At 43.0% G+C, this 25888-nt stretch overlaps 1 protein-coding gene across 1 annotated transcript in view; it reads right to left on the bottom strand.

The window, feature by feature from the left end:
• Positions 1 to 4480: 4480 nt before the first annotated feature.
• Positions 4481 to 25888, bottom strand: part of LOC124776054 (cytochrome P450 9e2-like) — a 63947-nt gene continuing 42539 nt past the window's right edge. Inside the window, exons 6-7 of the mRNA XM_047250896.1 lie at positions 15312 to 15575; positions 4481 to 8682 (exon numbers count right to left, since the gene is read on the bottom strand). Of these exons, the coding sequence (XP_047106852.1) occupies positions 8516 to 8682; positions 15312 to 15575 (431 nt within the window). The 3' untranslated portion in view covers positions 4481 to 8515. The remainder of the gene's footprint in view (positions 8683 to 15311; positions 15576 to 25888) is intronic.

The following is a 25888-nucleotide window of genomic DNA, read 5'->3' as shown; positions in this document are numbered from 1 at the left end:
TCTAAATGCAACTTGTCTTTATGTCAAATGCGCAACTCAAGTAAAACAGTTATTTGACTCTAAACAAAATTTACACTTATGTCGAGTCATGACAATACTGTTGGAGATTTCTCGAAAGCACAACAGCAAACAGCAAGCAGGCAGTGGCTAAGCAAAATTTCTGTTTCTAAATACATATTCAAACGACTGCATGAGGTAAAGCGAAATTATAGACTGTGAGGTGGGGAGAGTAACTATTCCTATGAAATGATATTCCAAGAAAACGATTTTAGAATGAAATATGTATTCGAAAGACAGAGTAAAGCTTCGCGTGATCTTCACGCATAGCATTGGTCTGAACAATAATATGCCTAAGAAAGTGAACAATGACTTAAAAAGGATGCACTGATAACAGCGAATTTCAATAAAAATCAAACAGATAAATCAATTAACATGTTGGTGCATGATTCAGGGAAGTGGGGTAGTCTTTCTGTCAGGTCTGAGCAAGTTAACTAACTGACAATAATCGTTCCTAGCTGTGCAATGTTGCTGTCTTTCCTCAAACTTCTTCTCTTCAAAAACAACAATACTTTTCGAAATACGTATTCCTTTCACCGCTCAATGAACACGTCATATTCATCCTTGCTGTTATTTGCCACATTCTTTATTTTTTTATTTATTTACATGTCAAGTTCCGTAGGACCAAATTGAGGAGCAAATCTCCAAGGTCATGGAACGTGTCAGTACATGAATTTACAACATAAAAGTAATAACAGATAAAAATAAATGTTCATGAACCTGAAAGAAAATCAGTCCATAAGTTTAAGCAAACGCTATCAGCAATACAATGAGAATCAGCTTAATTTTTCAAAGAACTCCTCGATAGAATAGAAGGAGTGACCCATGAGGAAACTCTTCAGTTTCGATTTGAAAGCGCGTGGATTACTGCCAAGATTTTTGAATTCGAGTGGCAGCTTATTGAAAATGGATGCAGCAGTATACTGCACACCTTTTTGCACAAGAGTTAAGGAACTCCGATCCAAATGGAGGTTTGATTTCTGCCGAGTATTAACCGAGTGAAAGCTGCTTATTGTTGGAAATAAACTAATATTGGTAACAAGAAATGACAATAAGGAATATACATATTGAGAGGCCAATGTCAAAATACCCAGACTCGTGAACAGAGGTCGACAAGAGGTTTATTGCCTGAACCGCCCGTTTCTGAGCCAAAAATATCCTTCTAGAATGGGAAGAGTTACCCCAAAACATAATACCATACGACATAAGTGAATGAAAATAAGCAAAGTAGACTAATTTACGTGTCGAAGTATCACTCGCTATCGATACCGTTCGAATAGTGAAAATGGCAGTATTAAGTCTTCGAACAAGATCCTGAACGTGGGCTTTCCACGACAGCTTCCTATCTATCTGAACACCTAGGAATTTGAACTGTTCAGTTTCACTAATCATATGCCCGTTCTGTGAGATTAAAACGTCAGGTTTTGTTGAATTGTGTGTTAGAAGCTGTAAAAACTGAGTCTTTCTGTGATTTAACGTTAGTTTATTTTCTACAAGCCATGAACTGAGGTCATGTACTGCACTACTTGAAATCGAGCCAGTGTTGCACACGACATCCTTTACTACCAAGCTAGTGTCATCAGCAAATAGAAATATTTTGGAGTTACCCATAATACTAGAGGGCATATCATTTATATAAATAAGGAACAGGAGCGGCCCCAACACTGATCCCTGGAGCACCCCCCACTTGACAGTACCCCACTCAGATCCCATTTATCTGGCAGATAGAATCACTACTCGACACACCACTACTGAATACGCCCATCACCTGCCACACTTCAGCTAAGAATGCATCAGACTGCGCAGAGGAAAAGACTGTGCCACAACAAGACCAAAGATTGTTTAACAGTAACGTAACTTCTTCCCTCTCTGATGTGCTCAACGATGACATACAAAAAACCAAAATGGCACAAACATCTAACATATCCTCCACCTCCCCCCCCCCCAGTAGAATTTGGTCTGAGGGTCATTCCAAATAGGGATGGGACGAGAACAAAATTATGGATATGAATATTGAAAACTTGTTAACAATACAAAGAGGAGAATAGTTTTACAAGAATATGAATTATAGAACTATAAGTAAAAAATTGATACAAAATTCAAGAACATATGAATGATTAATCTATAGAATTCACCACCAGTAGATTATTAATTTTTTTATAATGTCCATGAAACGTTCTGCACACAGTTATTTTGATAGTGTATATGACACATTTTGTACTGAAGTAGTTTTGTGATCTACACTGTTTTGGTATCGCACAGGAAGTAGGTCAGAGTGTCTATATCATACAAGGTCTACATTTTTGAGGCACACTGCCATATGGCAGTGGTAATTTCCATAATGAAAGTAGGCAGAAGCGTGTCCTTGTTAGAAACGACCAAACTTTCTTTAGCTCGTTGCAATAATGTCAGTGTTGTGCGACTTTTGTGGAAGCAGATTCACAATCAGTGAGACTAAACACAGTTCTCAGCTGACAACCCCACATACGCATAAACAATATAATGTCATAGTATCTGCTTGAATCACACTGTAGCTCCATTGATAACTCCAAAGCCATCTTGTAATGTCGAAGACTTGAAGTCAATTGCAGCTTGTATCAGTGAAGTATGCCAACATATGATAGAGTATTTTGGCGTATAATCAGTAGAAGTATTTCTTCTGCCCTAGCAGGTCCCAGTCATTTGTGGTGAATGGTCGATTAGTTACAATTTGTTACATTTACACTATACAGTTACCTATATTAAGACAGGCGTAATAAGATTTTACATCGTTGTATACATGGAATGTATATATAGTATAATGGCAATAACAGAGTTCTATGTCTATAAAAAAATTAAGAAAAAACTAGCGTCATGGTTTTACAATCATGGATAACAGAAACATCAGACAAGTAAATCATGTGAAACAGTGAGCAGTAAAAGGTTTAGTAGTAAGCAATTACGATAACTGTACAGAATGATCCTACAGAAGATTCTAACTCTATTCAAATTAATATGTTTGCTTGGACATCAATGAAATGCACCAAAATATAGGGAATAAGGTATAAAGAGACACATAATGTTAGTGATTACCCACAAGAAATAAACTCATAAGGATAGTGGTCCCACCCACAGATATATGAAGAACACAAATAGATAATTACGAAAAACATGGATTAGGTAGTAATCAAGTTTGACATCAAAGAATACCTTGTGCAGTTAGTCAAACGTCAGTCTATGTTTATACCTAAAATGGTCATAATTAGTATGCTATCTAGTTATATTTCATTCTTTAATTTGTGCACCTTTTAATCCTGTTCCCTATAATTTCATCAAACTTTCAACAAATACCACTCTTTACTGTACTCTTTACTTCTTTCTGTCATATGTTTCATACATTCTCATAAGTTCGTATTATTTAGCTCCATGGTGCTACCTAACCATTTGTCATCTTTGCCCTACCTAATCATTTGTTATATTTTCCATACATAACAATTTCCAAATTTCATTTTTGTAACTATTTCTTTGCTCTTTCTTCCCTTTTTCTCTTTTTTTCCTCCTTATACATCTTTTATGATTTCTTATAAACCGTAAATGACTTATGAGAGCTCCCAGCACTACTATATTTAACATAATTATAATGCTGATGGCGCTGCATTCTACAGTAAAAATGTATACAGAGAATATGCATGATGAAGAAACAACAAATGACATAAGTATGAAAGGCAAATACACCCTGAAAATTCCTGAAGCTAAAGCAGTGCGTATTATTACGTTACATCATATGTAAAGACAAGAAGACAGTCTATGATGTCATACAAGTTAGTAGAAAATAGATGTAATAGAATCCAACCCTATCCCATAGCAAAAGAGACTAAAGCTGAAAAGTAAAGAAAAAGAAAATCTTCATTAATATCCCATACACTTCCTGAATGTCTTTTCTCTTACTGTCCATGTCAACTTCATTTCAAAAATTTTCCAAACACTTCGATTATTATGACATCGTTTCATATAGTAATCTTTATCTGTCAGACAAAGAGAGGGCAGATTGGTTCTACAGATCAGAAAAAGTAAGGTTATTCAGTAATATAAACAAGAAAATAGACCCTACCACAAAGACAAATCTCATGAAATTCATCGAGCTACCATATATTAAAGAGTGTGTTACACTACAGAGCAGTAATCAAAACTGAACCACAACTTAGCAAAATATTTTCCATGGACAAATGGGGACAAAAATATACACTCCTCGAATTATTGAAACGTATAACTGTTACATGTTGTGTGGCTATGATGAAAAAAAGGACAGTATATGTCTAGTAAAAGGATTAGATAATTTCCTTTCCTAGATAATTTGCATCAGATAATTATAAGCTCCACATCAAAGAAGCAACTGCGTTGTCTTAAGTCACGTTACCTTCATTCACTATTATCATCTAGCTACTTCTTTTCAAAAACTTGCCTTTTATGCTTATAAACACGAAATACATTCACAGTGCATAAAATGAACTATAACAAGAAAAAGGTTCACTTTGGCCAAACCATTGCTCACTCACTCTTTCTGTACATTAATCATCATAATCATTGCCTCATTCTATTGCAATATGCATCATAAATCTCATAATTGTCATCTCATGTACCTTACCAACATAAATTTCATTATCCTATTACAACATTAATCATATTCACTGTCTTCGCCTCAATATAAGCTTAAAATAACAATTCCCTGCTCTGATTTCGTCCACTTATTTCCACATAAAGGACACTTCATAGCTATCATTGTAAATATTACATTTCCGTACACACAGCATCACTATCTCACAACCAGTCTGTATCTGTCATCAAAATTGGTAGACTGTGTTAAATTCTGTATTATTATAAATGTATTTCTCAAGTGAACAACACATTGCTGACTACCTGTGTAACATCTCAGAACTGGTTTAAAAAATAATCTAAATGTTCATTTTATTAGAAATTATTTACTTTTATTCAGTCTCTACGTGAAATTTCGACGTTCATAGCAGATTGTTTAGCGTATGCGTCATGGCAGCAAATCGCTCGAGTTGTTGAACGATAAATGAAGTTTGTTGCTCGAAGACAGTCGCCCGATTCTTGTCAAAAGTTGCCTGCTGCGCGACGGGAGTCGATCTGGCATCAGATGCAATAACATTGTTTACCGCTAACTGTTGCTGTGCGCTGTAGTAACAGGTGACACGTAGTTCTCTCGTCTGGGTCTAACTTTAGTATGTAGGAGTATTCTACATATGGTTTGATATGTGAGACATGATGAAGTCCCTTGCTCTTGTGTGCCTGAATCGGTTCAATTTCCACAACGTTGTCGTGTATAATTGTTCGTATCCTGTAAGGCCCCCTATATAAGAATTGGTTTTACAAGATAAAGAGTGAGATTTTACCAGAATTTTGTGTCCAACGTATAGCTATTTGATGCTTACTTGTCCCTACTGAGATTTCTTTCTTCTTTCTACAGCCTTTCTGATGTGTTTTTAGCGCTGTATCTACTGCTTCCTTATGTTGTAATGGTTTTGAAGCTGTAAATGGTATTAAATCCCTGATACGATCTTGTGGTTGTTGATTTTTGAGTGTAAGTAACGGAGATAACGATTTAGAATCGTGTGGCAACTCATTAAGGATATCTCGGAATGTGTGAATGTGTTTGTCCCAAGTCTGGTGCTGACGATGACAATATACTCTGCACAGCTGGTTAATTTATGGGCATAAAGGGTATGGTAAGGACTGGACTGAGGCTAATAGTGTAACATAGAGATGGGTCTAATTTTGTGATGTCGTGAAGTGCGTGCCAAATATTTGAGCGAAATTGTGGACCGTTGTCGGAAATGACTATATAAATGTGACCATCTTCCCGTAGAAAATTTCTGACAGAAGGTTTGGATACTGTTTTGGCAGTAGCTTTTCGTACCAAAAGAACCAACGAAGTAACTGGCAGAAATATCGACATATGTGACCTCCCGACTATATTTTATTTCTGTATGGAATTTAGCCCATCTTTACCTCCCACTCCATAAAATCTACGTATTACCAAAAATTATGTCCTCACAAACGGTTCTCCAATTTAAACTCATATGCTTAACTTTGACTAAAAAGAACCTAATATGAACTGTACTGTAACTGATTTGAATGCAACTTGTCTTTATGTTAAATGCGCAACTGAAGTAAAACAATTATCTGACCCTTGTCAAAATTTCCACTTACCTCGGGTCTTGACAATATTGTTGCAGATTTCTCGAAAGCACAACAGCAAACAGCGAGCAGGCTGCGGCTAAGCCGGATTTTTGTTTGTAAGTATATATTAAAACTGTTGCATACGGAAATGGATAATGATAAACAGTGAGGTGGTGAGAGTAGCTATTCCTATGAAACGATATTCCAAGACAACGATTTTAGAATGAAGTATATACTCAAAAAGATAGAGTGAAACTTCGCATGGTCTTAAAACATAGCATTGGTCTGAGAAATACTACGCTTAACAAAGTGAACAGTGATTTAAAAACGATCCAATGTTAATATAGAATTTCTATAAGCGTCAAACAGCTTAAGCAATAATTATGTTGACGCATGACTCAAGGAAGTGTGGTGGCCTATTTCTGAGCTGTGAGTAAGTTAACTAGCTGACAATAATTGTTCCTAGTTGCACAATGCTTCTATCTTACCTCAGACTACCACTCTTCAAAAATAACATTATGCAATACATACATATTCATTTCACCTTTCAATGTAGACGTCATATTCGTCCTTCCTGTTCTTACCATACCCTTTACTTAACAGATACAAGCACAAGTCAACGTAGCACTACTGAATACGTCCATGACTTACCACACTTCAACTAAGAATGAATCAGACTGTGCAGAGGAAAAGACTGTGCCACAACAAGACCAACTTCCTTAGCAACAGGAGATTTTTCGTGGAATTTCAAAAACGGCGCAGTAGATGGAGACTGCAGGGGAACAGGCAGTGTTCTGGCCCCTATACTCTTTAATATTTATATGAATGATCAACTACTCCCGCTGTACAAAAGGAGTTTTCTGTATACGGATGATCTCGCATTACCCATCCAGGGAAAGGATTTCCATGGCGCCGAAAATAAGCTGTCTGAAGCACTGGAAGCACTAGGACGGTTCTACAAAAATAATAAGGCCTAACCCCACGAAAACACAAGTCTGTCCTTTCCACCTAAAAAACAGACATACCAACCAACAACTAAATATTTCATGGAATGGCACTCAACTTGAACATTCATTTTCCGCAAACTATCTTAGGGTGACCTTAGATTAGACCCTAACGTTCAAAACGCATTGTCAGAACACCAAAATGAAAGTGTCCGCAAGGAATTATATTATAGGAAAACTAAGGGCATCTAACTGGATTGCACAGCCAGTCACTATTCGGATTTGGGCTTTGGCGTTGTGCTAGTCTGCGGTCGAGTATTCAGGGCCTGTCTGGCATAACTCCTGCCATGCTAGGCCCGTGGACTTCGCTTTGAATGAGACGTGCCGAGTAATCACTGGGTGCCTGTATCGTCTATCAGATATATCTCCGCCCGACATCAGGCGTCAAGCAGCTGCTCAAGCAGAAGGACATAGAGCCTTGACATCTGACACTCACCCATTATTTGGCCATTCGCCAGCACTGTCTCACTTGAGGTCCAGAAAAAGTTTAGTAAGGTTCTATGTAAACAACAACAACACAAACCAAAGGCTAGACATATGGAGAAAGAGAGTAGAGACTGCTCCTGTAGGCTGTAGACAACCAAAAGAAGAACTACCTCCCGGTGACAATGAGAGCTGGTGTACCTGGAAGTCCCTCAGCAGATTACAAACTGCTGTTGAGTGGTGTAAGAAAACTCTTGAAAAATGGGGATAAGCTGGAGGACCCTTAACTTGTGAGAATGGAGAGGAGCAGACGATGTCTCACCCGCGCAACTGCCGTCTGTGCCCGTCATCGTGGACCGAAGAAGAGTTGATGCTGGCCAGTTCTAGCGCACTGGACGTTGCCCGTTTCTGAGCGAAGACAATTTAATTCAATGTGTGTTAGTCTTTACTTAAGTGTATTTATGAATGTTCATTTATGTACAGTTACTTCTAACTGTGTGCTAACTGTAATGCTTTGAATGTAGCTCACGTTTAGACCGAAACAAGTTAGTTCTTGATTTCTTTGTCCTTTTTCATGTTTACATGTTAATGTCCACTGTCTACTTACATGTTTTATAACTGTTAATTTCTTTTAATTCTCTTGTAATTGATGCCTTTGACACGAATAAAAAATCTGAAGCCTTTACTTATGCACCATTGAGCAGTACGGTTTTGACCTCGCCTGATGTACGTTTGTGATTTGGATTACGCCCTGGATTGTCGAATACGCGGACTGCCACTAAAATTTAATGAAGTATCAGATTTCCTTTCCTCTCACTCTTCTGTATGATGAAGTGTAGGAACATTTTTCCTTAAGATCTTCGCCGAACGCCGACCCAGGCGCCACCCTTGATAGAGAGTGTCAGATTGTTTGGCTGGATCTGCAGAGGCACCGGCGTCTTGGCGACCACGTGGAAGCTGAACCTGGACACCAGGTACAGCAGCACCACCTTGGTCTCCATCAGCGCGAACCTCTGGGCTGGAAAAAATTAGAAGTGTCAAATACAGGAGACACACACACACACACACAGGCCCATCAGGGACATTTTCTCTACTGTTTTAGTATATGTCTGAGATTTCGTTTCTCCAAAGCAGTGTTGGTGTCAGCACAAACATTTGCTGCTCATCACATGTTTCACGTGACGGCTAGTTTTAATAGGAAAGTACAGTTTTTGGCAAAAAAAGAAAAAAAATATTCCGTCACTGACTGTCACGCGCACCAGCTAGTGACCAACATTTATTGCGTTTAACTCTTATCTCAAAAACTGAAACTGGTAATATCTTCCTAAAGACCAAAAAACACCTAGCAGAGGCCCTCAGTGTGTTCTTTCCACTTTCTACTTGACAATGAAATTCCCCTTGCACATTTAATGTTGACACCTTTGATTTTATGTTCTCTGAAATTTATTTTGACTGTTTCTGTGTGCTGAATCTGCCCTTACGATGGCTGTTTCCAGTTTCATCTCTTCACGGTTAAGGTTTGGTATTTCGATTTAGCGTCGTTACACTTATTACTTATTACACTTCTGTCTGTCTTAAACTGCCGTATACTTTTTTTTTTACTGAACGTATTTACATTCACTCCTTTAGTCAGTGAGTTGATCTGTTAATCTAAATACCACACGTATATATGGAGAACCGTTACTATCAGAATAGAAAGGAGCAGACAGAAACTTTGTATGTGTGCAAGAAGTTATTGAGAGCTGAGTGCAACTACTCCGTCAGATGGACTTTATGAAAGAATCGTGACGGAAAGAACTGACGCAGAAATAAGAGAACTTCAACACCACGGTGGATTTAGGGTTGGAAAATCCTGTGTGAATAAACTGTTTATTCTTAATCAACCAGCATAAAAGCTTTAGATACGTAAAATACCTACACTTGGTATTACTCGATCTAAAAAGTATATGATTGTGTACCAACATTCGAACTGTAGACGGCAATGGAGCTAAAAAATATACATCGAATGCCACAAAAAGCTTACAGAAAAATAATATGAGTAAAATTAAGACATTCACAGGAGTTTCGTATCACTTCCAAGAAAACAAGGGTCTAAGACAAAGTAGCTGCGTTTCTTCAAAATTATTCGAAAAATATGATAGCGAAACATTAAAACACTGTCTAGGAAGTGTAGGCAAACTTGTGTCCAACATCAGTAAAGCTATAAGCCTACGTAATTTGCTGTCTGATTATCACATGGTAGTCCCAGCACAAAATCGAGAAGATACTGAATGTCTTGTGAGGAAACCTCCTGAAGAACATATAAAGTTGGACCTGAAACTATACACCTCACACACAAAACAGAAATGAAATATTTGGTATTTAGGAGCCTCAGAATAGAAAAAATAAAAGCCTAAGGAGTTCTGATAGATGAGGAGAACTGTAACTGCAGAGGGAACAGGCAAAAAAAAGTGCTCTGTAACATGGTGATAGGAAATGCTACAGCAGCAGAAGTTAACCTTGTGAATCCCTAACACAGGCGAAAAGACAATTGTTCGTACGTTTTAACTACTCTCGGTAAAAAATTGAAATCAAGAATGAGCCGCGTAGAAAACAGTTATTTGGAGACAAAGATGCGGGGACATTGCACGGCATAAAGTTAAGATGACTGACATCAAAATAAGAATGAGAAGTGGAAAAAAAACCTTCGTTATGCTGTAGGGGAAAAAACGTTTTAGTTCTGTCACATGAAGATGCTGCTGGAGTAAGGGCTGTAACAGATAACTTGGGAATTGTGAAGAGGGTAAAAGCGATGTAGACCAACTAATTGATGGGTGAAATGAATAAGAAGAAGTTGAAAAATAGGTGGTTTTGTATCTGGGGGTATGACAAATGGCCTGCCCTGCTACAATAGAACTCGACTCGTAGGTAGAAAGAAAACATAACTTAGCCATCAGTCGTGTACAATACAAAGTAATAGCTGTCTCTGTCGATCAGCGCGTGCAATGAAACAGATCTTGGTGCCAGATTAGCACTGAACGGGTTGTCCGAAGAAATTGCAAACCGACAAGAGTATATTTTGCTTTACTGCGAGATATTTGGTTGAATACAAAAACACGAACATAAATACAATAAGATAGGGAAATTTATATTGTAGACAGCATTTTCTTGTGGTACACATAGAACTAGTTGTTACCAGCATGTGGTGTAGTCGAAAACGCAACACCTAACTGTGATCAGAATAATCCCTATTAAACTCAGGGTTAACACGTTCTTCCGCCGACCGCTTCAATTGTACGCTGCGACGGGATATACAACGTTGGCCTGGAAAGGCTGTTCAACCTGGAGGTGGAGTACATAGTTGTAAAATGTGAAGGAAAATTTCGTTTGTAAACTTCTCCACCGCTATCTGCGACCTCACTATCCGTCATTTTGACTGTTCGCCAAACTATTTCTACATTCTGCACATGGTATCCGCGATCACGTAACTCGTCAATTACCTGATAAGAGAAAGAAGTAGCTTTGTAGTCGAACAGGGAACGAGTGTAGGATAGCGGTGGGCTCTATTACCCGTGGAACGAAGTGAAAGATACTCAGGTCACATGGAAGTAAGGCCTGAGCATTAAGAATGTATTCTGGAAATGTCTCTCTACTGGACGGGTATGCCTTCTCGAACACTGAGTCCACAAAAAGAGCATCGAGACACTTTATTCAAAGAGATTTGAGAATGGTAAACTATTATTTTTGAAGCAATGGATATGGAGAATCCATATGTAAACCTTTTCTTAGTTCTTCTACAGCTTGTGATATAATTCTGATGGTGACGTTAGTTTCTATATCGAAAGATAAATAACAGTCATATGATTGATAGTTGTTTAATAAATTCTGTGGTTTTCTAACCTACAGTTAGTATGCTTTAAAAGTTGTTTTTGGTGTGGCACTGCGCACACTTTTTACTACAGCTTATGAATGAACCACTTTCTCGTATCTTTTATTATCAGCCGCTGTGTGCAGATTTACTTACACAGATAGCAACTTACAAATCGAGCTATCACTTTTGGTTCTCTTTTTATTGAGATCATGACGGAAGTATCCATTCCTTATCGATAGCAAGAAGCAATAAGTTTTGAGGGAAATGTTTCGTTAGTCAAAACTCTCCAAACCTGTAGTATGAAATTGAAAGTGGGTGTTTCACTTCTTCTAAACCGCCTTTTGAGGTAACTTAGTTCTTTTGATTGAAAGAGGATACCAAATTATTTGAGTTTTTCTCTCGAGAAGCAATGTTTTAATTAATAAGAATTACAACATAAATGTGAAATCATTAATTACTTTTCAAACACCTAGCCTAAATGAAATACTTCCTCAGATTCATAGCCACCAAAAAATGCTATCGTTTCATACGTATAATGACATTGCAGTTTTTATTCTGGGTACAATCAGGTTAATTTTGTTTTTTAATATTTCTGGTACTATAATCTCTACATATAAGAAAGCAATGTCCTGACTAGCAGAATAACATACATCATCGCCCAGTCCGAACAGCTAAGAATAGATACTTGAAATTAGGCGAAGGTGTGGTTTTTATACTGTAGGCGTCGCTTATGAAGGGATTTTTCGAAATTCCAACTCGAAGGAGGTTAAATAGGGGATGAAGTGTTCTTTTGAAAAATGACGTTGTTAAGGAAATTTTGAAGTTAGATCTATGAAAACTGGTATTTGGTTCCTACGAGTAGGTCAGAAATAAAGAAGTAGGTGTTGAACCATTTTTGGAAATTCAACCCTATGGGAGTGAAGTAGTAGGTAAAAACTTTTATTTGGAAATATATCATTACTGAAGAACTAGTTAAGTATTTTTTATGTCACATCTACGAACATTTGTATCTGACCACACGGTTACAAACTTTAAAAAAATATGCGTTTCACTGTTTTTGGAAATTGAGTCCCTAAGACCCTAATAGGGTCGGACTGAATCACTGACATATCATCGCCCAACCCAGACCACTAAGGACAGAATCTTGAAGTTTGGAGAGGGTGTGGATCTTATACTGTAGGCATTGCTTAAGAAGGGATTGTCCGCAATCCCACTCCTTAGCAGCTGAAATAGGGCATGAAAGGCGTATTGAAAATATGTCTCTCTTAAGGGAATTTTGAAGTTAAAAAAGTACGAAAACTAGCAATGGGTTTCTCAGTTCGAAAATAAAGAATATGCGTTCCAACATTTTTGAGAACTCAACCGCTATGGGGCAAAATAGTCGATGAAAGATTTTTTGAAAATAAATAATTACGAAAGAGCTACTAAAGGATCTTAAGCCTACGTCTACGACAACTGGTATTTGGCTTCTCGGTTAGAAATAAAAAATACGTGTTCCAGTTTTTCTGGAAATTCAACCGCTAACGGAGTGCATAGGGGACGAAAAGATTTAAAAAAATATTTCGTTACATTAAACAATATGTAAAGCTTTTCTTATGATACTTATGACATCTGGTATTTCACTTCTCGGTTAGATATAAAGAAATATTTGTTAGGGGATGAAAGTTGCTATCGAAAGAAGAAGTTGAAATTTGTAAAAAACAAAAAAATTCGATTAAAAGAAAAACAAAAAATTCTGCAGGCCATAGAATCTACGGGTTCGAAACAGCGGTCGGTAAGCTAGTATGCATATAAAACCAGTCCAATGATTATAAATGTGAATTATATTTTAAAATGGACTTCGGCTTAATGTAACAATGTATGAAATATTAATTAACGAAGGTACTGCATCGTCATTATGTTGCAAAGTTTGCCCGACGCACAAACCACAGCTTTTCGAAATCTGCCCTAGTTCTATCCTGAGATATGACGACACATTTTCAGTCATGTAACTCTTGGTGTACGCTACAATCTTGAGATCTGAAGACACGTTTGTTAGTCATGTAACTGCCAACGTGTGTCACAGAATGAAAGTTGCCAACACTGACTTCAAGTACGACCACTTTTCAGACAAAATTTCTAATAGTATCTGTTTTTGTTCAACGCGTTGAAACAACGCGTGTTTGGAATTTGAAAATCTTACTTTATTTTATTTGACTGACATAAGTGTTTATATAAGAAAACAAAACTCAAATGGGAAGAGAACAAGGTACCAGCACCTTTGGACTTGACATCAATGTTGAATAAGACATGTAAATATTTTACACAGGAAATAAGTGGGTGTAAGAAGGATATACATATACTTGGGGGCTCATGAAACATCTTACAGAAACGAAACGTGACGATATAAACGGGTGTACCTCAGCCGCTACGTATTTAGAGCCCGATGTAAGATGCTATATCTCTTCATACCACCAGAATATTCCTTATATTTCCTGACACCATGGTACAGTTTCTATCTATTTACTTACCACTGGCCTGAAGCTGATACTTAATAACCAACAGAAGCAGAGGTGACGCAGACATCGTCGAGCTGTCTAGAAAAGAAATTTGGACCGAATGTGGCCGGGTGTCAGCACTGTCGAAGACATCCCCTATTTCTAGTACACAGCCCACTGTGCGAAATGAGATGACGGGAGGATATCTGGATGTAGGGGGTATTCTGACAAGAACTGTGTTGCCAACGCGGAGAACTGTCGACAGTGACGTAGGAGTATCCAAAGGTATGCAAAGTGCACTGACTGTAATAAAAAAAAATTCCATAATTTTCACTACAGCAAACCAATTACCTCAGAAAATTTGTAAAATGGACCACGACAAGCAGCCAATCTCTAACTTTAAGAGAGTCTTAGAATGCAAATCCCCACAAAATGCTACACAAATACAAAATTTTGCTGAATGATAAATGACGTGAAGTCACGCAACCACGATGCCTATTACTTCAACAGAAAAAAATTATATTTTTATTATTTTGCTATTACTGTTAATCTTCTGTGAGACTCTTATTGAGATTCATAATTTCGTGATAGCCCAGTGTGACCTCTCCCACCTTTCGCTATAAAACTTTCATTTGTGTAAACCATGGCTTCGCCACAGGAACAGGCTTCGCTGTCCGATCTTGTACGTTTTCAGGCTCAGCAAATGCGCAGCTGCTTGCTGCCATCAATGGACTGGTCACGCTACAAACTGCGGCTACTTCGGCGCTTCCGACGCCACCGCCTCTACCGACGGCGTCGCCGCTTCGTGGCTTCAATCCTGACGTTGAACACTGGCCAGAATACATGGTCCAGCTCGAGGCACACTTCGCAACCTCGTACAGCGTACCAGGTACAGAGCGGCTTGCCTTTTTCACTGCCAACGCGGGTGTTGTATTGTACCGCGAGCTCGTCAAACTGTTTCCCAGCGCCCACCCAGAAACTAAAACTTACGACGACGTGGTTGATGCTTTGAACTGCCACTTCCGTGACAGTGTGAATGTGGCGGCTGCACGCTACAAATTCTTTCGTCTCCGGTGTGGCCCTACTCAGTCCAATAAATCTTGGTTAGCGGACTTTCAGGGACCAACTTCTGATTCTGACTTTAACAGCAAGGAAAAAAAAAAACAAAATTTTCACTTAGACCAAATGCTAAAACAGACAGCGGAAGACCAAGGAAATGCTATTAACAACGGTCTCTGTGACCGGAACAGACTACTCACCTACCCCTTAAACGAAGAGAGTGGTGAAGTAGTAATTTTCAAAATACACGACTTTGCTTACCGATACATACACGAGGTCCTGATCCGAAGGGCAGGAATGTAAAAGGCTTGATGCGGTGCTTGTTCTCTGGACTGAAGCGTTCCGGGTCGAAAGTTTCTGGGTCTGGATGGTACCTGGCGTCGTGGTGGATGCAGTACACGGGAATGCCGACGATCTCGCCTGGCCTCACCTGGACGCCTCGGCACACCTCCGTGTCCGGCAGCTGGTAGGGGTGCACACACACCCTGTCCAGCGCCACACCTGGCGTGTACATCCGTAGTGTTTCTGCGAACAGGAAAACAGCGCTGCCTTTGTCAAATCAAACGGGCAGTTTGCGCTTTTAGCCAGCATCCATATTAACTGTATGTCCATATTGTACATCAAAGTCCCACGACGCGTTTTTCTTTCTCTCTGCTGTGGGTAATGTAAGGAACGGCTATAGATACTTTGATAGTGTTTCCCTAATAGATAGGATGATTCACGAGGAAGGTTTGCACATACAAATTATTTCTAATAGAAATGACAAGTGTGCAATATATGCATTGTTATATGTTCCACATTTAACTAGTGTCCGGAGTGACGTATAGTGGCACTGAAGGAAGCTGTGAGCTGGTGAGCTCTTGAGGGGGCGGCATCTGGCGGGGGAAACTGTAAACAGCCGCCGCAACTCCAGGCAGCCACCAAGCTGGACCAGAACCTTTACACACTACAGATTAAATTACTCCAGCGCTTTTTTCTGTCTGCATGCGAAGACTGATCTCAGCAACTACTGATAAGGTTTTCATGAGGAAGTTTTATGTATGTCTGTACACATTATAAATTGAAGTAATCGTCGCGTTTCTCTGTCTCTATGTGGAAGATAATATTAGTGCTACTGTAGGGGAATGATGCAGTATTAAATGACAGATAGATTAATGCTCTAGAAGGTTTGTGTACATTACTAAGTACTATAAACAACTGGTCTGCCCATGGATACTTACAGTTAGTGACAACCATATGATGCCAAGGCAGGTTGATAGTTAACGATATAATTTGACAATAGTCCTGCATCATATGGATTTCTACTCTGCTGTCAACATTTCAGACTGTTATAAGCTTGCAATGTACACAAATGTCTTAAATGAATATTATTATTTGTATATTATTATTATTTTATATTAATTTAATGTATCTGGAGTTCAGTATGAAGACAGGGCCTTGGTCAACGTTTTTACCAATAATCTCGAAAAGTGGTTGACCAATTTACTTCAGAGTTTTACAAAATACTGTAATAAACGTTTGGACAGACGTAGGATCAGTATTTTTAAATACCTGCGATATGTAAGTATATATATATATATATATATATATATATATATATATATACATATATATAAAGAGGCCACATTATTAGCAAAAATATCGCTGAGTTCTTGACCGATTTACTTACACATGGTACATAAGTATACATTTAAAACATCTTCTATTAGATAAATACCAGCCTATTTAACGTTGTTACCAAAAATTTCGAAAAGTTCACGACCAATTTACTTTTAGTTTTTAAACAATACTCAATAAACTTTTGCGCTGACGTAGACTACATATTTTGGTATATATATATATATATATATATATTGTTTTATATATAGTCTGTCTTGCACGACGACGGCGACTGTATCTTCTGTATGGCATCTTGGCAGCGTTCAATGCAGTTGCCTGTGCAGCAGCAGCAGCGCGAATGATCCGCTCCGCGGTCAGCGCTCGCTTTTATGGCCGCGCAGTGGCGCGGCGAGAGATAAGGGACTTAGAAATATATATATATATATATATATATATACACTCCTGGAAACTGAAATAAGAACACCGTGAATTCATTGTTCCAGGAAGGAGAAACTTTATTGACACATTCCTGGGGTCAGATACATCACATGATCACACTGACAGAACCACAGGCACATAGACACAAGCAACAGAGCATGCACAATGTCGGCACTAGTACAGCGTATATCCACCTTTCGCAGCAATGCAGGCTGCTATTCTCCCATGGAGACGATCGTAGAGATGCTGGATGTAGTACTGTGGAACGGCTTGCCATGCCATTTCCACCTGGCGCCTCAGTTGGACCAGCGTTCGTGCTGGACGTGCAGACCGCGTGAGACGACGCTTCATCCAGTCCCAAACATGCTCAATGGGGGACAGATCCGGAGATCTTTCTGGCCAGGGTAGTTGACTTACACCTTCTAGAGCACGTTGGGTGGCACGGGATACATGCGGACGTGCATTGTCCTGTTGGAACAGCAAGTTCCCTTGCCGGTCTAGGAATGGTAGAACGATGGGTTCGATGACGGTTTGGATGTACCGTGCACTATTCAGTGTCCCCTCGACGATCACCAGTGGTGTACGGCCAGTGTAGGAGATCGCTCCCCACACCATGATGCCGGGTGTTGGCCCTGTGTGCCTCGGTCGTATGCAGTCCTGATTGAGGCGCTCACCTGCACGGCGCCAAACACGCATACGACCATCATTGGCACCAAGGCAGAAGCGACTCTCATCGCTGAAGACGACACGTCTCCATTCGTCCCTCCATTCACGCCTGTCACGACACCACTGGAGGCCGGCTGCACGATGTTGGGGCGTGAGCGGAAGACGGCCTAACGGTGTGCGGGACGGTAGCCCAGCTTCATGGAGACGGTTGCGAATGGTCCTCGCCGATACCCCAGGAGCAACAGTGTCCCTAATTTGCTGGGAAGTGGCGGTGCGGTCCCCTACGGCACTGCGTAGGATCCTACGGTCTTGGCGTGCATCCGTGCGTCGCTGCGGTCCGGTCCCGGGTCGACGGGCACGTGCACCTTCCGCCGACCACTGGCGACAACATCGATGTACTGTGGAGACCTCACGCCCCACGTGTTGAGCAATTCGGCGGTACGTCCACCCGGCCTCCCGCATGCCCACTATACGCCCTCGCTCAAAGTCCGTCAATTGCACATACGGTTCACGTCCACGCTGTCGCGGCATGCTACCAGTGTTACAGACTGCGATGGAGCTCCGTATGCCACGGCAAACTGGCTGACACTGACGGCGGCGGTGCACAAATGCTGCGCAGCTAGCGCCATTCGACGGCCAACACCGAGGTTCCTGGTGTGTCCGCTGTGCCGTGCGTGTGATCATTGCTTGTACAGCCCTCTCGCAGTGTCCGGAGCAAGTATGGTGGGTCTGACACACCGGTGTCAATGTGTTCTTTTTTCCATTTCCAGGAGTGTATATTACAAAAAGGTACGGCCAAACTTTCAGGAAACATTTCTCACACACAAAGAAAGAAAATATGTTATGTAGACATGTGTCCGAAAGGCTTACTTTCCATGTTAGCGCTTACTTTATTACTTCTCTTCAAATCACATTAATCATGGAATGGAAACACACAGCAACAGAACGTACCAGCGTGACTTCAAACACTTTGTTACAGGAAACGTTCAAAATGTCCTCCGTTAGCGAGGATACATGGCTCCACCCTCCGTCGCATGGAATCCCTGACGCGCTGATGCAGCCCTGGAAAATGGCGTATTGTATTACAGCCGTCCACAATACGAGCACGAACAGTCTCTACGTTTGGTACCGGAGTTGCGTACACAAGAGCTTTCAAATGCCCCCAAAAATGAAAGTCAAGAGGGTTGAGGTCAGGAGAGCGTGGAGGCCGTGGAATTGGTCCGCCTCTACCAATCCGTCGGTCACCGAATCTGTTGTTGAGAAGCGTAGGAATACTTCGACTGAAATGTGCAGGAGCTCCATCGTGCATGAACCACATGATGTCTCGTACTTGTAAAGGCACTTGTTCTAGCAACACAGGTAGAGTATCCCGTATGAAATCATGATAACGTGCTCCATTGAGCGTAGGTGTAAGAACATGGGGCCCAATCTCTTCTGTATGGCATCTTGGCAGCGTTCAATGCAGTTGCCTGTGCAGCAGCAGCAGCGCGAATGATCCGCTCCGCGGTCAGCGCTCGCTTTTATGGCCGCGCAGTGGCGCGGCGAGAGATAAGGGACTTAGAAATATATATATATATATATATATATATATATATATATATATATATATATATATATATATATACACTCCTGGAAAGTGAAATAAGAACACCGTGAATTCATTGTTCCAGGAAGGGGAAACTTTATTGACACATTCCTGGGGTCAGATACATCACATGATCACACTGACAGAACCACAGGCACATAGACACAAGCAATAGAGCATGCACAATGTCGGCACTAGTACAGCGTATATCCACCTTTCGCAGCAATGCAGGCTGCTATTCTCCCATGGAGACGATCGTAGAGATGCTGGATGTAGTCCTGTGGAACGGCTTGCCATGCCATTTCCACCTGGCGCCTCAGTTGGACCAGCGTTCTTGCTGGACGTGCAGACCGCGTGAGACGACGCTTCATCCAGTCCCAAACATGCTCAATGGGGGACAGATCCGGAGATCTTTCTGGCCAGGGTAGTTGACTTACACCTTCTAGAGCACGTTGGGTGGCACAGGATACATGCGGACGTGCATTGTCCTCTTGGAACAGCAAGTTCCCTTGCCGGTCTAGGAATGGTAGAACGATGGGTTCGATGACGGTTTGGATGTACCGTGCACTATTCAGTGTCCCCTCGACGATCACCAGTGGTGTACGGCCAGTGTAGGAGATCGCTCCCCACACCATGATGCCGGGTGTTGGCCCTGTGTGCCTCGGTCGTATGCAGTCCTGATTGAGGCGCTCACCTGCACGGCGCCAAACACGCATACGACCATCATTGGCACCAAGGCAGAAGCGACTCTCATCGCTGAAGACGACACGTCTCCATTCGTCCCTCCATTCACGCCTGTCACGACACCACTGGAGGCCGGCTGCACGATGTTGGGGCGTGAGCGGAAGACGGCCTAACGGCGTGCGGGACCGTAGCCCAGCTTCATGGAGACGGTTGCGAATGGTCCTCGCCGATACCCCAGGAGCAACAGTGTCCCTAATTTGCTGGGAAGTGGTGGTGCGGTCCCCTACGGCACTGCGTAGGATCCTACGGTCTTGGCGTGCATCCGTGCGTCGCTGCGGTCCGGTCCCAGGTCGACGGGCGCGTGCACCTTCCGCCGACCACTGGCGACAACATCGATGTACTGTGGAGACCTCACGCCCCACGTGTTGAGCAATTCGGCGGTACGTCCACCCGGCCTCCCGCTTGCCCACTACACGCCCTCGCTCAAAGTCCGTCAACTGCACATACGGTTCACGTCCACGCTGTCGCGGCATGCTACCAGTGTTACAGACTGCGATGGAGCTCCGTATGCCACGGCAAACTGGCTGACACTGACGGCGGCGGTGCACAAATGCTGCGCAGCTAGCGCCATTCGACGGCCAACACCGAGGTTCCTGGTGTGTCCGCTGTGCCGTGCGTGTGATCATTGCTTGTACAGCCCTCTCGCAGTGTCCGGAGCAAGTATGGTGGGTCTGACACACCGGTGTCAATGTGTTCTTTTTTCCATTTCCAGGAGTGTATATTACAAAAAGGTACGGCCAAACTTTCAGGAAACATTTCTCACACACAAAGAAAGAAAATATGTTATGTAGACATGTGTCCGAAAGGCTTACTTTCCATGTTAGCGCTTACTTTATTACTTCTCTTCAAATCACATTAATCATGGAATGGAAACACACAGCAACAGAACGTACCAGCGTGACTTCAAACACTTTGTTACAGGAAATGTTCAAAATGTCCTCCGTTAGCGAGGATACATGGCTCCACCCTCCGTCGCATGGAATCCCTGACGCGCTGATGCAGCCCTGGAAAATGGCGTATTGTATTACAGCCGTCCACAATACGAACACGAACAGTCTCTACGTTTGGTACCGGAGTTGCGTACACAAGAGCTTTCAAATGCCCCCAAAAATGAAAGTCAAGAGGGTTGAGGTCAGGAGAGCGTGGAGGCCGTGGAATTGGTCCGCCTCTACCAATCCGTCGGTCACCGAATCTGTTGTTGAGAAGCGTAGGAATACTTCGACTGAAATGTGCAGGAGCTCCATCGTGCATGAACCACATGATGTCTCGTACTTGTAAAGGCACTTGTTCTAGCAACACAGGTAGAGTATCCCGTATGAAATCATGATAACGTGCTCCATTGAGCGTAGGTGTAAGAACATGGGGCCCAATCAACACATCACCAACAATGCCTGCCCATACGTTCACAGAAAATCTGTGTTGATGACGGATTGCACAATTGCGTGCGGATTCTTGTCAGCCCACACATGTTGATTGTGAAAATTTACAATTTGATCACGTTGGAATGAAGCCTCATCCGTAAAGAGAACATTTGCACTGAAATGAGGATTCACACATTGTTGGATGAACCATTCGCAGAAGTGTACCCGTGGAGGCCAATCAGCTGCTGATAGTGCCTGCACACGCTGTACATGGTACGGAAACAACTGGTTCTCCCGTAGCACTCTCCATACAGTGACGTGGTCAACGTTACCTTGTAGAGCAGCAGCTTCTCTGACGCTGACATTAGGGTTATCGCCAACTGAACAAAGAATTGCCTCGTCGATTGCAGGTGTCCTCGTCGTTCTAGGTCTTCCCCATTCGCGAGTCATAGGGTGGAATGTTCCGTGCTCCCTAAGACGCCGATCAATTGCTTCGAACGTCTTCCTATAGGGACACCTTCGTTCTGGAAATCTGTCTCGATATAAAAGTACCGCGCCACATCTATTGCCCCGTGCTAATCCATACATCAAACGGGCATCTGCCAACTCCGCATTTGTAAACATTGCAGTGACTGCAAAACCACGTTCGTGATGAACACTAACCTGTTGATGCTACGTACTGACGTACTTGATGCTAGTACTGTAGAGGAATGAGTCGCATGTCAACACAAGCACCGAAGTCAACATTACCTTCCTTCAGCTGGACCAACTGGCAGTGAGTCGAGGAAGTACAGTGCATACTGACGAAACTAAAATGAGCTCTAACTTGGAAATTAAGCGTTTCCGAACACATGTCCACTTAACATCTTTTCTTTATTTGTGTGTGAGGAATGTTTCCTGAAAGTGTGGCCGTACCTTTTTGTAACAGGGTGTTACAAAAAGGTACGGCCACACTGTAGTGTCGGTAGCTGGACCGACACCGTGATGTGGATTGCTGAAAAGGAATGCTAAACTAACGCTGTGGCCGATAGTGCACGCTCGGCATAACGCAAACGGGCGTGAAGTCTGGAACATGAGAACTTATGAATGAATAAGAAGAAAAGTATGTAGATGCTTTTTACTTAACTTTTATTGATTCCTTGGAATACATCTCTCTTGAATACTCGTACGCTATAGGCACTGATACAAATGGCTCCTTGCTAGTTCGTAGCCAGTACTTAGCTGATGGCTATTCTGTCTCTCGGCTAATGAGAGAGAAAGGCTTCGTACAACTGGGCGGTAGCTTGGTTCTCGTACAACTGGGCGATAGCTAGGTTCGCGTACAACTGGGCGGTAGCTTGGTTCTCGTACAACTGGGCGATAGCTAGGTTCGCGTACAACTGGGCGGTAGCTTGGTTCTCGTACAACTGGGGTCGAGTCCACTCTCATATCACGAGACCTGCCTTGGTGGTGGCGCTAGGTCTGCGATCACAGTGGCGACACGCGGGTCCGACATGTACTACATGGACCGCGGCCGATTTAAACTACCACCTAGCAAGTGTGGTGTCTGGCGGTGACACCACATTCCTCCCCCGCAAATCGGCGAACGGTCGTGAGATAAGGCTTCCGCCCGCCGTGGGGAGGACCACATGTTGACGTATGCGATGAGGTGGGGAGCCTAACAACAGGCGAGGCTGTGCCACCCGCACCCGGCCATCCGGTCCGAGGGGAGCTAGGAAACGCCTGCAAAACTAGTCCAGGGTGCACGTCAACATGCGGTGTATGCGCCCGTAAAGAAACATGAGGGGCCGAAGTGTCGACCTCCATTGCGTCGGGGTAGCCGACGCGCGATGACGTCATGTGGTCCGGAGCGGGCGGGAGTTCCATGGCGGAGGACAGCTGGTCACGGGAAGCGATCGGCGGCGCGTGACCCTGGGAGGCGCCTGGCGGCTGCAACGAAGCGTCGAATGCGGTCGGCGCCGGTGGGAGAACAAGCGGCTGCGGCGGCGGCTGCTGCTGCAGCTGCGGCGGCGGCGGCGGCGGCGCGTCGCCATGGGGCAAAATGGAAGGCATCGTCGGTAACACCTGGGGATGAGGCGAGCCAGTAGATGGGTCCCCAGGGCGCTGACCGGACGGCACCGTCGCTGAAAGCAGACGGGGAGCGGCAGAACCCGAGCGACGACAGAGGCGCAGCTGATTGAGATGCCGACGCACCTCACCAGAGGCCCCCAAAACCAAATACATCGCGCGGCCGAGGCAGCTAAGAATGCGCCCTGCGAGCCAACGCCGTGAACCTCGATAGTTGCGATAAAATACAACGTCGCCTGGAGCAAAAGCAGGAGTCTGCCGCTGCACAGGAACCTGATGCGGCGGATGCATCAAAGACATCAAGGTGCGATGAGGACGACCGTGGAGCAACTCAGCCGGCGAGCGACCATCTCGGGGCTGAGAGCGATACGAAGACAAAAAGAGCAACAATGCGTCCTCCCGAGAGTGCGACTCTTTCAATTTCAACATCTGTGACTTGAAAGTCCGGACCAATCGTTCAGCGGCACCGTTGGACTGAGGCGAAAACGGCGCGGATGTCAGATGTTGAATACCATTGGCCTGGCAGAAAGACTGGAATTCTGCGGACATGAATTGTGGGCCATTGTCGGAAACAATAGTCTGCGGAAGACCTTCAATGCAAAAGATAGCAGACAACGCTTGGATGGTGGCGGAGGACGTCGTGGAAGACATCCGAACAACAAAAGGAAAATTACTGAAGGCGTCGACCAGAACCAACCATCGAGCATTCCAGAATGGACCAGCAAAATCAATGTGCAAGCGTTGCCAAGGGGAAGTGGCTTTTGGCCACGCAAAGACTTTCCGCGGCGGTGCGGACTGTTGTTCGGCACACGCCGGGCACGATGAACACATATTCGTAATCGCAGCATCGATTCCGAACCAAGTACAGTGCTGACGAGCAAGTTGTTTCGTTCGCACTATACCCCAATGTCCTTGGTGAAGAAGCCGTAAAACAGAGGACTGTAACGAACGTGGGACCACGACTCTGGACTGATCATTATCAGAACGCAACAACAAAACACCACGTCGAACAAAAAGTCTCTCCTTGTGAGCAAAAAATCGGCGAACCAACGGATCCTCGATCCGAGACTTTGACAAAGGCCATTGCGTAGCAACAAAACGTAAAACAGTAGCAAGGACAGGGTCAGCAGCTGTGGCTGTAGCTACACGACGAAAATCAATCGGAAACGATTCAACCACTTCATCGGTTTCCGAATCAATGAACATGCAAGCAAGTTCGGAAGAATCGAATGCTTGATCCTCAGCAACAGGCAAACGGGACAACGCATCGGCGTTTCCGTGCTTAGCAGTGGACCGATACAAGATATCGTAGCGGTACTGCGAGAGGAAAATAGACCAGCGAATGAATTTCTGCGCTGTACGTGGAGGTACAGGCTTGGACGGATGAAAAAGCGATGTCAAAGGTTTGTGGTCTGTGATGATGGTAAAGTGACGACCATACAAGAAATCATGGAACTTAGTAACACCAAACACGAGAGCCAAAGCTTCTTTCTCTATCTGTGAATAATTTCTTTGCGCAGACGAGAGCAATTTGGACGCAAAGGCAATAGGGCGATCATGTGAGCCAACTTTGTGCGCAAGCACAGCACCGATCCCGAAATCCGATGCATCTACCATCAACAAAAGGGGTTTCTGGGGATCGACTGGCGTAAGGCAAGTATTAGAAAGCAACGCCGATTTCAACTGGCGAAAGGCGCGTTCGCATTCCGTCGTCCAGACGAACGGAACACCTGTACGGCATAAGCGATGAAGCGGAGCTGAAAGGAAAGAGGCAGTGCGCGCATTCACTCACACCTTGTGATTCTACATTGTTCAATGTTCTTGCGACCCCATCACGCAATGCGTGGGGAACATTGCGCGCCCTGAAAAATTTCGGTTGCGCGTTTACCTTCAGTTCTAAATGTGCTTCATAGTTTTTAGCGCAACCTAAGCCCGGTGCAAAAATGTCTGCAAATTCGTCACACAGCCGAGAAACACTGTCTGTAGGCACAGTCTGATTCACTGATAGGACCTGATTTACAATAGACATGTTAAACAACTTAAATAAATCTAGACCAAACAAGTTCACTGCAGAAGAAGAACGAAGAACGTAAAATGACACAAGTTTTGTTTGCCCCTTGAATGTTGCAAGAAGGCTGCACTGTCCTAACACAGGAATTGTCTGTCCGGAATATGTAGTTAGCTGAACATTTGCGGCACGCAACGGAGGTTTGCCCAGTTGTTTGTACGTGTCGTGATTGAGCAATGAAACTGCAGCTCCGGTATCGAGCTGGAATGGTATCACTTGGCCTTCAAAGTCTAAGTCCACAAAAAGTTTATTGTCCTGCTGACGACAAGAGCGACAGTTTTGTGCAATTGGAACAGACACTGCTACAGAA

This window comes from Schistocerca piceifrons, chromosome 2 (genome assembly GCF_021461385.2).
Source record: "Schistocerca piceifrons isolate TAMUIC-IGC-003096 chromosome 2, iqSchPice1.1, whole genome shotgun sequence".
Taxonomy (NCBI): Eukaryota; Metazoa; Arthropoda; class Insecta; order Orthoptera; family Acrididae; genus Schistocerca; species Schistocerca piceifrons.
The sequence above is the reverse complement of the archived record's forward strand: the minus strand, read 5'-3'. Positions and strand labels throughout refer to the sequence as shown.